Source organism: Canis lupus, chromosome 9 (assembly GCF_003254725.2).
Source record: "Canis lupus dingo isolate Sandy chromosome 9, ASM325472v2, whole genome shotgun sequence".
NCBI classification, from domain to species: Eukaryota; Metazoa; Chordata; class Mammalia; order Carnivora; family Canidae; genus Canis; species Canis lupus.
Genome location: NC_064251.1, coordinates 35,873,960 through 35,887,154, shown reverse-complemented (window position 1 = coordinate 35,887,154; position 13,195 = coordinate 35,873,960). Strand labels below are relative to the sequence as shown.

Here is a 13,195-nt window from a genome sequence, read left to right as displayed (position 1 = left end):
TAAAAAAAAAAGATAATGTTCCTAAGGATGAAATAATTTAGAGGTTACAACAGCCCCCTAATTAACTGTCATATATTTAAATACACTTTCATATCAGAAAGGGAGACAAAACATAAAGACTCCTAACTCTGGGAAATGAACTAGGGGTGGTGGAAGGGGAAGAGGGCAGGGGGTAGGGGTGAATGGGTGACGGGCACTGAGGGGGGCACCTGACAGGATGAGCACTGGGGGTTATTCTGTATGTTGGCAAATTCAACACCAATAAATTATTTATTAAATAAATAAATAAACTTTCAAAACTCAACTATGGAGACACTTGAGTGGCTCAGCAGTTGAGGGTCTGCCTTTGGCTCAGGGCGTGGTCCCAGGGTCCTGGGATCAAGTCCCAAGATCGAGTCCTGCATTGGGCTCCCTTCATGGAGCTTGCTTCTCCTTCTGCCTATGTCTGCCCCTCTCTTTCTGTGTCTCATGAATGAATGAATGAATGAATACTAAATAAATACAAAACTCAACTATGGAAAAAGATTAGAAATAACAATGTCTAGGTAATAACTCAGAAACTTATTTATATATAAAACAATCTAGACTTCTGAATGGATTATTCTATGACTAGAAAAGATCATATGATATCTTTAAAGCTATACAATGCTTCTATAAAGAATTTAGAAAGGTTGTTTAAATGCCACCAAGAGAGAACATTAATTCATAGAATTTATTTTAATGATGGGATATCTGATGATCCTCATGACATTATTGTTAAATCAAGTAACATTAATAGCAGGACCTGAATTACTAAGCTATCCAAACAAGATCCTTTTTTTTTTTTTAATTTTTATTTATTTATGATACTCAGAGAAAGAGAGAGAGAGAGAGAGAGAGAGAGAGAGAGAGGCAGAGACACAGGCAGAGGGAGAAGCAGGCTCCATGCACCGGGAGCCCGACGTGGGATTCGATCCTGGGTCTCCAGGATCGCGCCCTGGGCCAAAGGCAGGCACTAAACCGCTGCGCCACCCAGGGATCCCCAAACAAGATCCTTTTAACATATGAAATAAAAAAAACAAAACTTTTGCTTTAGCATAATGCAAACATCAAGGCCCATGCCAAGTATTTTACTGAATAATAGTATGGGGCATCTCCCTAGTAAAACTAATCAGTAAACAGGTTTGGCCTATTTTAATAATTTATTCTAGAGTTCAAATTTCCGTTAAAAGTGATTCATGATATTAAAGCACCCCAACACTATTAACATTTTGGGCTCTGTTGTTAAGGACTGTCCTATATATATTGTAGGACATTTCATCCCTGGCCTCTACCTACCAAATAGTGGCACACTCCCAATTATGATCATCTAAACTGTCTCTAACACTGTCAAATGTCACCTGGAAAGTATGAGTAAAGGAGTAAGAAACTGCCCCAATTGAGAACTTTTGCCACAGAACAGTTAACTACAAAAGGAAAAGAATCATCCAGATAATTAAAACATAAAACCAAAAAACTTGTAACCTATCAAATATAGAACAATTATATTCCATAAATGTTTTAGTTCATATTTCAAGTAGCTAAGCAGCTGAAGTGATATTTTTCCATAGTCTAATCTACAATAGTAATAAAAAGGATTCTATCTAAAAGTAAATTGTGAGACAATACCCATTTTGGTAACTGATGTAACCAAAACAATACTCACATGAGACACAGAATTTAAAAAAAAAAAAAAACTTTTTATTCAGTCTTTTCTTTTTATGAAGAGGAAAAAAGGATGACCAGGAACAGACAGAAGCATGTTATTTCCCTAACTTACATAGTCATGACCCAGCACCATTCTACTCTGCACGTTACCGTTCTACATTACGCTTCTTTCTTCTCATTCTTCTTGAATGAGGAAAACGTCAAATAATTTCAGAAAAGATTCTAAAGTTAAACTGCATTAACTTCTAAGAGATCTTCATTTCATTTCACTTATAGATATTCATGCACAGAAGCAGCTAATATAGTTATTTAAAGTTATGGCTAGGATTTTTGGTTCTTATGAATATGATATGCCCATAAAAACTTACCCTTTAAGTTTGTAAAACTAAATATATTCAAAATGCTACATTTTATATACATTAGGTAAGAAAATATCATCTAGAAAGGAAACAAGTTCTAAAATCATAGGGCCATACTATTGTTTCATTTATCCAAACATTTGCTGAATGTCTACTATGGGTCTAGAATTTTTCGGGAGAGGGGGTATATACTGGAGGAATGCAGCAATAAACAAGACGGAGAGTCCTTGCTCTCATACAGCTTACATTTTAATACGGGAAAGATAATTAACAAATACATCATGTAGTTTCAGATGTTATATATAAAGGAAAAAAATGAAAGCAGTGTACAAGATAGGTAGTGATCTAGGGAGTGAAGAAAAGCCATAGTTTAAGATAAAAGAGTCAAGAAAATACTTCCAGAGAAGGTAACTTTTCAGCACAGCTGAATAATAAGGAGCCAGCTGTTTCCCCACCTGTAATACAATTCTAAAGGCCATTAGGAATGAGCTTGGCTTTCTAAAGGGAGAGCAAGAAAGCTGAAGTCATTAAGTCAGGAAGCACATAGGAGTAGTAGGTAAGAGTAAGGAGCTAGGTAGGAACTGGGCAGAATCTTACAGATGAGGAAAGAGAGTTTGGATTTTTTTTTTTTTTTTAAAGATTTTATTTATTCATGAGAGACCAAGAGAGAGACTAAAACACAGGCAGAGGAAGAAGCAGGCTGCCGGCAGGGAGCCTGATGCAGGACTCAATCCCAGCACCCCGGAATCACAACCTGAGCCAAAGGCAGATGCGTGGGCAGCCTGGGTGGCTCAGCAGTTTAGCGCCGCCTTTAGTCCAGGGCCTGATCCTGGAGACCCGGAATCAAGTCCCACATTAGGCTCCCTGCATGGAGCCTGCTTCTCTCTCTGTTTGTGTGTGTGTGTGTGTGTGTGTGTGTGTGTGTGTCTGTCTGTCTCATGAATAAATAAATAAAATCTTTAAAAACAAAAACAAAACAACAAAGGCAGATGCTCAACCACTGAGCCACCCAGGTATCCCAAGAGTTTGGAATTTATTCTAAACGTAAAGGGAAACTACTAAAGAGTTTTAAGCAAATGAGTAACAATGTTTAACAATGATCACTCTACTGTGTAGAGAATATATGCAGAGAGATATGGAAACAAGGAAACCAACAGTAGTTTCAGACAAGAGTTGAACGTTTATATTATATTCAGCACAAATAAGACTAAGATCTTTTAAGACTTATTTCTAAGAATCATTTGCTTTCAAGAGACCCCCCTGACTAGTTATTAAATAAGCTAGTTTTCTTCCATGATCCTAAGGGTATCCTGAAGTTCCTAAATTTGCTTTCAAGAGACCCCCCTGACTAGTTATTAAACAAGCTAGTTTTCTTCCATGATCCTAAGGGTATCCTGAAGTTCCTAAATTTCATATCCAAATTAGTTTTAATTAAAACAAAACAAGACGGGGCGCCTGGGTGGCCCAGTTGGTTAAGCGCCTACCCCATAGGCTCAGATCCTATGATCCTAGGGTCTTGGGATGGAGTCCCTCATCTGGCTCTCCGATCAGCAGGGAGTCTGCTTCTTCCTCTCCCTCTCCCTGCTGCTTGTGCTCTCTCTCAAATAAATAAATTAAATTAAATTAAAATCTTAAAAAAAAATTAAAATACTTTTAAGATTCAAAGAGCTAGATAAGTAAGGCACTCAGTTTTGTTTACTAAAATAATAAGGAATATTAAAAGAAAATATGTCTTTAACAGTAGAGAAAATAAGAGAGGCTACAAATGGGTCAGACATTTTAATTTTGCTTAGTCTCAGGGAAGCTCGAAATCAATGAAAATAGAGGAGAGAAAGCACATAGCTTAGATAGAATATGCAAGAGGGGACTACAGGCAACCTATATAAACAAACTGCCCCCCTAAAATAAGAGAAAATCTGGACCTGTATCTTTAAACAGAATTGAAAATAAAAGCTGAAAATGGAAGGGAAAAAAAGGGTTTCTTTTCTAAGAAAAATGAACAAGCTACCTGGTAAAGACCCAAGACTTGACATCCTCTTCATTCTGGAATTTAGGCACCAGGCCTCTCCTCCAAATCATTCCCAACACTGTTATCATAAAACAGTACACAGAACTGATAATAACTAAATTATTTACTAAGGCCTGCCAATCAGCTCCCCTATTCCTTCCTTTATTCTAAAATGTGTATGAAGAGAGATGCCTGAGTGGCTCAGCAGTTGAGCGTCTGTCTGCCTTCAGCTCAGGTCGTGATCCTTGGGTCCTGGGATCAAGTGTCACATCGGGCTCCCTGCGTGAAGCCTGCTTCTCCCTTTGCCTATGTCTCTTCCTCTCTCTCTGTGTCTCTCATGAATAAATAAAACCTTTAAAAATAAATGAAATAAAATGTGTGTGAAGAGGAGCACCTGGGTGGCTCAGTCAAGTAAGCATCTCTTCATTTCACCTCAGGTCATGATCTCAGAATTGTGAGCATCTCCCTCACCACCACCACTGGGCTTTGAGCTGGGCATAGGGCCTGCTTAAGTTTCTCTCTGCCCCTCTCTTCCTCTCAATAAAAAAAAAAAAAAAAGTTTATAAAGAAATAATTATTTAAAAAAGTGATGAGAGGGATCCCCGGGTGGTGCAGCGGTTTGGTGCCTGTCTTTGGCCCAGGGTGCGATCCTGGAGACCCGGGATCGAATCCCACATCGGGCTCCCAGTGCATGGGGCCTGCTTCTCCCTCTGCCTATGTTTCTGCCTCTCTCTCTCTCTTTCTGTGTGACTATCATTAAAAAAAAAAAAAAAAAAGTGATGAGAGGCAGGATAGTAAAAAGATGAAAATAAAGTAATTCTAAAGACAAAAAAGTTGGGACGCCTGGGTGGCTCAGCGGTTGGGTGTCTTATCTTTGACTCAGGGCCTGATCCCCAAGTCCTGGGATCGAGTCTCATATTGGGCTTCCTGCATGGAGCCTGCTTGTCCCTCTGCCTGTGTCTCTGCCTAGCATGAATAAATAAATAAAATCTTAAAAAAAAAAGAAATATAGAACATTAAACAAGAAGAGGATGAACTTTTTAAAAAAAGTCAGAAATAAAACATGAGCAATAAATTTTAAGACTTCAAGAAAGGCCTAGAAGAAATCTGAGAAATCCTCTTAGAATATAAAGGAAAAAAACAAATGGAAAATGAGAGAAAATACAGAAGCTCAACACGTGAATTACAGAGGTTCCACAGTGAATGAGGAAAAAAAAATGCAGATATTATACAAGAAGAGAACTTCCCAGCAGCAAGACACAGGGGGGAAAAAAAAAACGAAAAAAAAAAAAAAAAAAAAAAAAGACTTCAAACTGAGCCAGCTGTCCGCAAATGCCCAATATAAGGACTGAACAAAAGATTACTATATCTGCACATATTCTTGTAAATTTTTAAATTCTAAGCTAAAGAAAAGACTCAGCAGTTTAGTGCCGCCTTCAGCCCAGGGTGCAATCCTAGAGACCCAGGATTAAGTCCCATGTCAGGCTCCCTGCATGGCACGCCTGCTTCTCCATCTCCCTCTGCCTGTGCCTGTGCCTCTCTCCGTTGTGTCGCATGAATAAACAAATAAAATCTTAAAAAAAAAAAAAAAAGACTCAATACTTTTGCTAACAGGGTAATACAGAAGAAATACAATCTTTGCATACTACTTGGTCTTGAAATGGTACGAAGATACTTTTAATGACTATAATGGTGTTTTGTTGGGTGACTTTCACCTTTTAGAAAAGTCTATAGCTAAAAATGCAAAAGGCTTATGGGACAGAATATAAATGTTATCAGAATAACATAGTAAAGAGAGACCCAAAGAGCTTACCACATAAAGTATGTCACAAAGGCAAACCATAAAAAGGCGGAAGATATCTGTGGCACATATAACTAATATAAGATTAATAGCGAGAACGTGCAAAGAATTGGGGGAAAAAAGGAAAAGAAAAATGGAATAAAGGATATCTATTTATATAGAGGAAATCTAAATGTTCAATGACATTTTAAGTGATGCTTGATCTTGCTACAAATCTCGAAAACATGAATTAAGACAGTAAGATGCCCTTCAGCACACAGAAAATTAGCCAAATTAAAAGTCTTGTAATACCAAACACTGAAGAAAAAACTATTCTCATACACTGCTGGTCGATGAGGGTTTAAACTGGTATAGGTGGAAAGCCAACTTGGCAACAACCCTTAATACTGAATATGGACATACCAATGGCCCAGCAATTCCACTTTTAGATTATTACCTAGGGAAATCTTACACAAATACACGAGGAAAGGTGTACAAAAAAGTTCATGGCTATATCCTATGTAACCAGAAAAAAAATGAAAAATACCCCAACATGTCCATCTTTTCAAAAGTAAATAAATTATGTATATTCATAACAAAGAAATACTATAGAGCAATCAAAATGAATTGACTGAGGTACGTGTATAAAAACATTTATAGAAAGGATATAAATACCAAATTTAGGACAGAGGAAAGAAAAACGGAGGAAGAAAAATAGTACACAGAAGTTCTAATTATATGCAAAATCCTTAAGTTGGTTGATAAACGATATTATTTTCTCCACTTTTTTCTGTGACTAATATTTCACAATAAATAGGTTCCCTGAGGGAAAAAAAAAAAAAACACAGTAAAAAAACTATGAAAAACTAATATTTAAAGGATTATTCTAAATCCTACTCCAAAACTAATTCTGGAGTTCTAGTATCAAGAACTTACATCATTTCTACTCTTAAATTATAAGTAGTGACTATTAAAAAAATACATACTCTGTAACTGAAGTTACACTTTCCTGTCCAAAAGGTCCAACTGGATCATCCTTGAATTTATCACTTGGAAGCTGAGGTGGTAAAAACTCTACATCTTTTTTCTTTGGGACTTTGTAATACTTCCAGGCTATATTAGCTTCATCTTCTTCCAAGTTTACTGCTGTACCAACATATACTGTAGGTTCTACAGCTTCCTGGAATTGAGCTGGAAAAGACTGGGATAAACTGTCTATCCTATCTTCCATTGGTTTAGAAGGAACCAGGGGATCTGGTGTTGGCATTTGATAAAAATGTTGACTTTGAGGAGTTGAAGGTGTTTTAGTCACTCCTTCATCAACCACGTCACATGGATGAGGACTAAGTGGGGGTGGTTGAGGTGAATTTGCCATTTCGGTGCCATGCATCTGAGGAGTCTTTGCTACATCATTAGTTCGGATGTTTGAAAATCTCACTTGACTGTCTGGGGCGGAGATCACAAGTCTTTGGCTAGCTGAATCTGTATCCATGCCAACATCATCACTAACAGATACACGATGGTGAAAAGGAGTCAAGGGGCGTTTCTGGGGTTTTTCACTCTTTTCTTGTTTTTCATTGGTCTTGTGCTTAGGAAGTACTTGTTGTTGCTGACTTAAAGATGGTGCCTGTCCTTGTTGTCCAGGATTTCTTGGTTTGAGACTTTTGTGCCTGAAAAATTAAAAGAAAAGGTTTAATGTTCACAGTATCATTATTATATCAAAGCACACAATTCACTTAGACATTTCATGTGTTTTTTTTTATGTAGTTTGAATTTACATGGAAAAAAATACTTTGTTCAGTAACCTAAAATGAAGAATTGCAAAAAGATTCATAAAAGCCAATTCTCTTCTGCTCATTTAGTAGCTATGTGATCAGATAACCAAGATGGCTTACCTTAAGTAACCTAAATATTTTAGTATCTGAATAAATACAGAGATAAAATTCTATCTATTTTAAGATAAAGAAGTAGAGAAAGAGCTGAAATTCATTCATTTATGAATATACCTATTTCAGAATAATTGTTATAAATAAAAGCCTTGGCTGAGCTCAATAAACATCTACAATTTTATAGCAACCAGCTAGAAAACTTACCCTACAGAAAAAAAGTTAAATCATTCTGGATAGCATTGCAACTGACTGATGGGCCCTACACAGTCAGTACCTTCCTTCTCCTAATGCTTACCATTACAAAGAATCAGCTAACTGGAAAAGCAAAGGAAAATGCTTAAAAGAATCATGTTCCTCATAATGTGAAGCAAATTTGAAACCAAAAAACTTAAAATTATACACCTAAAAACCTAGTAATTTTTGTTCAGAGTTTAAGATTTCTTTAAGTGTAGTAAAAATACTGTGCACCTTGAAATAAACTGAACTGACAGTGATGTATATAACATTTTTTTAAACTAAGAAACTAGGCAAAAAAAAATGTAGAGAAATACAAAGTTGAAGGATTCAGTATTCATTAGATTTTTTAAGTTTTCTTTTAAAATTTACTTTATTAATGGTCTTGTTATATAAGAGATAACCACAAAGAGTATGATAAAGCAATTGTATGTACTTCTTTGAAGAACCCTGTCTACTCAGGAAACATGCTGAACATCCTTCTGTACAGAGTCTCAGACGTATGTACGGGGTGGGGGGGAAAGCATGAAAGTTATCAAATAAAACTGGAATTATCTCAAAAAGACACAGGAAATATCCACCATTAACCTGATAACAAAAGCAAAGATATTATAAGAAAAGAAAATCACAGAACAATATCCCTCAAGAATACAGATATAAAATATCAGCAACCCAATAATATATAAAAGGATAATACATCATGACTAAATGAGAGTTGTACCGGGAATGTACGGCATAACATCCAATAGAAATCAATATTATTTACCACAGTAATATAATAAAACCATATAATTATCTCCTTAAGTAAAAAAAAAAAAAATTTATCTCCTTAAGTACAGAAAAACATCTGGCAAAATTAAACAGATAATTCATTGTAAAAAAGACTCAAAATGCAAGGACTAAAACTTAATCTGATAAAGGACATCTATGAAAAACTACAGCTAATATCCTATTTAATGATAACAGACTGAATAATTCATCCCTAAAACTGGGAACAAAGCAAAAATATTAAGTCAACATTTATATTCAATAATTTTTTGAAAGTTTTTTTTTAATTTACTTGAGAGAGAATGAGTGGCAGTGGGAGTGGGAGTAGGAGGGAGGAGGAGAGAGAATCTGAAGTAGAGCCCACACCGTGCACAGAGCCCAATACAAGACTTAATCCCATGACCTCGAGATCACCACCTGAGGAGCTGAAACAAAGAGTTGGATGTTTAACTAAGCCACCCAAGCATCTCTTTATTCAAAGTTTTAGCCAATGTAATAAGAAAAAGAGATCAGAGGTTTCAAAGAAAGAAGAAAAATTGTCTTTTTTTTTTAAGATTTATTTATTTATTCATAGAGAGAGAGAGGCAGAGACACAGGCAGAGGAAGAAGCAGGCTCCATGCAGGGAGCCTGACGCGGGACTCAATCCCGGGTCTCCAGGATCACACCGTGGGTTGCAGGCAGCACTAAACCGCTGCGCCACCAGGGCTGCCCAAAAAACTGTCTTTAATCATTGTAAATTTTAAATGAGGGGTCAGGCTCATCACCTCAATCTCAACCAATTATTAAAAGTGGAACAATCTAACCAATTATTAAAAGTGGAACAATCTGACCTGTGCTTTCTTTTTTTTTTTTAATATATTTTTTTAATTTTTATTTATTTATGATAGTCACACACACAGAGAGAGAGAGAGGCAGAGACACAGGCAGAGGGAGAAGCAGGCTCCATGCACCGGGAGCCCGACGTGGGATTCGATCCCGGGTCTCCAGGATCGCGCCCTGGGCCAAAGGCAGGCGCCAAACCGCTGCGCCACCCAGGGATCCCTGACCTGTGCTTTCTGATATAACATAATACAAAGCAACACAGCCCACTCATGAAGTAGTCTCATCAAAAATATTGAACCTGAGGGGCACGTCAGTGGTTCAGATGGTTAAACGTCCGACTCTCGATTTCAGCTCAGGTAATGATCTCAGGGTCCTGAGATCAAGCCTAGTGTCTGGCTCTGCATGTTGGGTGTGGAGCCAGCTTAAGATTCTCTCTCCCTCTGCTCCCACCTACAGCTCACACATGTGTGTGCTCTCTCTCAAAAATGACAAAAATAAAATTGTAAAAATTGAACGTGAATGCATTAAGCCTCTAGATAGTACTGTCCAACAAAATTTTCTGTAATGACAGAAATGTTCTGTAAGTGGCTACTGAAGACCTGATATGTGGCTAGTTCAATTGAGAAACTGAATTTTTAAGTGTATTTAAATCCAAATACTTGGGCAGCTCGGGTGGCTCAGTGGTTTAGTGCTGCTTTCAGCCCAGGGCCTGATCATGGAGACCTGGGATGGAGTCCCATGTCAGGCTCCCTGCATGGAGCCTGAGTCTCCCTCTGCCTGTGTCTGTGCCTCTCTCTCTCTCTCTTTCTGTGCGTCTCTCATGAATAAGTAAATAAAAACTTTAAAAAATAATAATAAATAAATCCAAATACTTTAGCCACTGGTGATTAACATAGCTGGAACTGGACAGCACAGCTCTAGAACTAACTTTTACAGAAACGCAAAGGATAAAGGAAGAAATTAAATGACACTAAAAGAACAAGTTATAATATATGACAAATTGAGAAACCCAGAATGTGGAACATTCCACAGGACAACTGACGCAGTTTCTCCAACAGAGGCAATGTCATAAAAATGGAGTAGGCAATTACAAGAGAGAGAAGACTTAATAATCATATGTATAGGCCTTATCCAGATCCTTGTCAAGCCAACCAACTACAAAAAGACATTTATGAAAAAAAAAAAAAAAAAAACAAAACAAAAAAAAAACAAAAAGACATTTATGAGACAAATCTGTAGAGGGGAGGAGATGACACTAAGAAAATATTCTTCTTCTTCTTAGGTGTGATAATGGAATCATAGTTATGTAAGAAAATAATAAAATATTAATAATTAACAAAATTAAAATATTCAAGTTGCATACTGAAGGACTGAAACGATATTAAGACTTGCTTTAGGGACACCTGGGTGGCTGAGTGGTTGAGCATCTGCCTTCGGCTCAGGACATGATCCTGGAGTCCCTGCATGGAACCTGCTTCTCCCTCTGCCTATGTCTTTGTGTCTCCCGTGAATAAATAAATAAAATCTTCAAAAAAAAAAAAAAAAAAAAGACTTGCTTTAAAAATCTTCAGCAATGGGATGCCTGGGTAGCTTAGTGGTTGAGCATCTGCCTTTGGCTCGGGGCCTAATCCTGGGGTCCTGGGATCGAGTCCCACATTAGGCTTCCTTCATGAAGCCTACTCCCTCCCTCTGCCTATGTCTCTCTCTCTCTCATGAATAAATAAATAAAATTTTAAAATAAAATAAAAATCTTCAGGAAGAGTGCAGCATAGGCAACACCCTCATAAAATGTTAAATCTTCATAGTATTATGTAGTAGTATAAACTTAAAAATAGAATGGGATCTATACACACTACATAAAAAAATACTCATGATTACTGTTTATCAAAATAAGCAAGTTGCAGAACAGTATACATAACATGATTCCATTTGTATGAAAGAAAGCAGGCAGATCTAAATACATATATTAGGGAATTCAGTTTTTAATTTTATTTCATGTGCATTATTTGAATTATTCAAATAGCATTCAAAAACTTTTAATAAAAAAATTGATCATTAAAAAACAAGTAGTATATTCCAATGTAGGAATAATCTCTTCTCTGATCATCCTGTCTTTGAATATTTTCAATGACAAGGCTCACATTACCTTATAATACTCACTGTTAAATAGCCCTAGTTGTTAAAAAATAAATTTTAAATTTTTTTAATTTTAAATAATCTATCCCCAGTATGCTCAAACTAACAACCCTGATATCAAGAGTCCCACAGTCCTCAAACTCAGCCAACCATGCACCCTGTTAAAAAATAATTTATATTGGGACACCTGGGTGGCTCAACAGTTGAGCGTCTGCCTTTGGCTCAGGTCATGATCCAAGTCCCAGGATCGAGTCCCACATCGGGCTTCCTGCATGGAGTCTGCTTCTCCCTCTGCCTATGTCTCTGCCTCTCCTCTGTGTGTCTCTCATGAATAAATAAATACAATCTTTAAAAAATAATAATAATTTATGTTGAAGAGAAACTTCCCTTTTCTGTATCTTCCAGTCATTAGTTGTAGTTCTATTTCTAAAGTTGTGCTGTGAAAGAAAGAAAGAAAGAAAGAAAGAAAGAAAGAAAGAAAGAAAGAAAGAAAGAAAGAAAGAAAGAAAGTTGTGCTGTCCAACAATGGTATCCAGAGTCGTATGTGGCTACTGAAAACTCAAAATATGTTTAGTCCAAATTGAGATGTGCTACAAGTATAAAACATACACCAGATTTTGAAGACATGAAACAAAGGGCCCCACGCATCTCATTAATACTTTATACTGATAGGTCAAAATAATAATTTTAGATGAATCAAAGTCAATAAAACATTCAAATTTTTACAAATATTCAGTAAGAGAGGAAGTCTAGATGAAGCAAATGTAATATAGATGGCTGCTATCTAAGAATGCACTATCCAACTTTCTTTTCTGTATGTCTGAAATTTTTCACAACAAAACAAGGTAGAACTGAAACATAAAAAAATAGTAACACAGAAAATAACTGGAGCAAAATTAAAGTGTCCAAAGGCCCTTGTCTATTCCATAAAGAAAACAAAGACATAAAGATTACCTTTAGACTTTACAGAAAACAAATGCATCAATGTTTGATTCAATTTACAAAAGAATCAAGAGTATGTAACTTCTAGGCTAGCTGAAGAAGTAAAAAAGGACAATAGTCAACAATAACAACAGGCAAGGGGAAGGAAAGCAAAGAAAAAAACAGGGAAAAACAAAAAGTAGGAATAATTAGATATCATGACAGTTTTTATTCATTTAATTCAAACATTTTAGCATCTACTAAAGAAGTCCTCAAAGTATGGCCCATAGACTCTTTCAGGGGTTGTATAGGGCTCAAACCATTATCATAATAGCATCAAGACATTATTTGTCCTTTTCATTATGTTGGTATTTATAATGATGTTATAAAAGCAAAGGATAGTAAAATTGCTGGTAACAAAACATGAATTAAGGCAGTGGTACTATTAGTAGTATACTATGTTATCACTACACACTCAATTTTTCTTTAAAGCCAGATTCACTCGAGAATATCCTTCAAAAGACACTAAAAGTGAGTAATTTTTATTTAATTTCAGTCTTTGCATATATATTCTATATAAAGAATTAGGAA

At 36.3% G+C, this 13,195-nt stretch overlaps 1 protein-coding gene across 6 annotated transcripts in view; it reads right to left on the bottom strand.

The window, feature by feature from the left end:
* The window catches only part of MED13 (mediator complex subunit 13), a 102,503-nt gene that overhangs the window by 48,686 nt on the left and 40,622 nt on the right, over positions 1-13,195 (bottom strand). For all 6 annotated transcript variants that reach the window (XR_007412976.1, XR_003133719.3, XR_003133718.3 and 3 more), the window contains exon 9: positions 6,820-7,503. Coding sequence is in view for 3 of the 6 variants with exons in the window: in XM_025440645.3 (XP_025296430.3) it covers positions 6,820-7,503 (684 nt within the window). In the remaining 3 variants the exon portion in view is untranslated. The remainder of the gene's footprint in view (positions 1-6,819; positions 7,504-13,195) is intronic.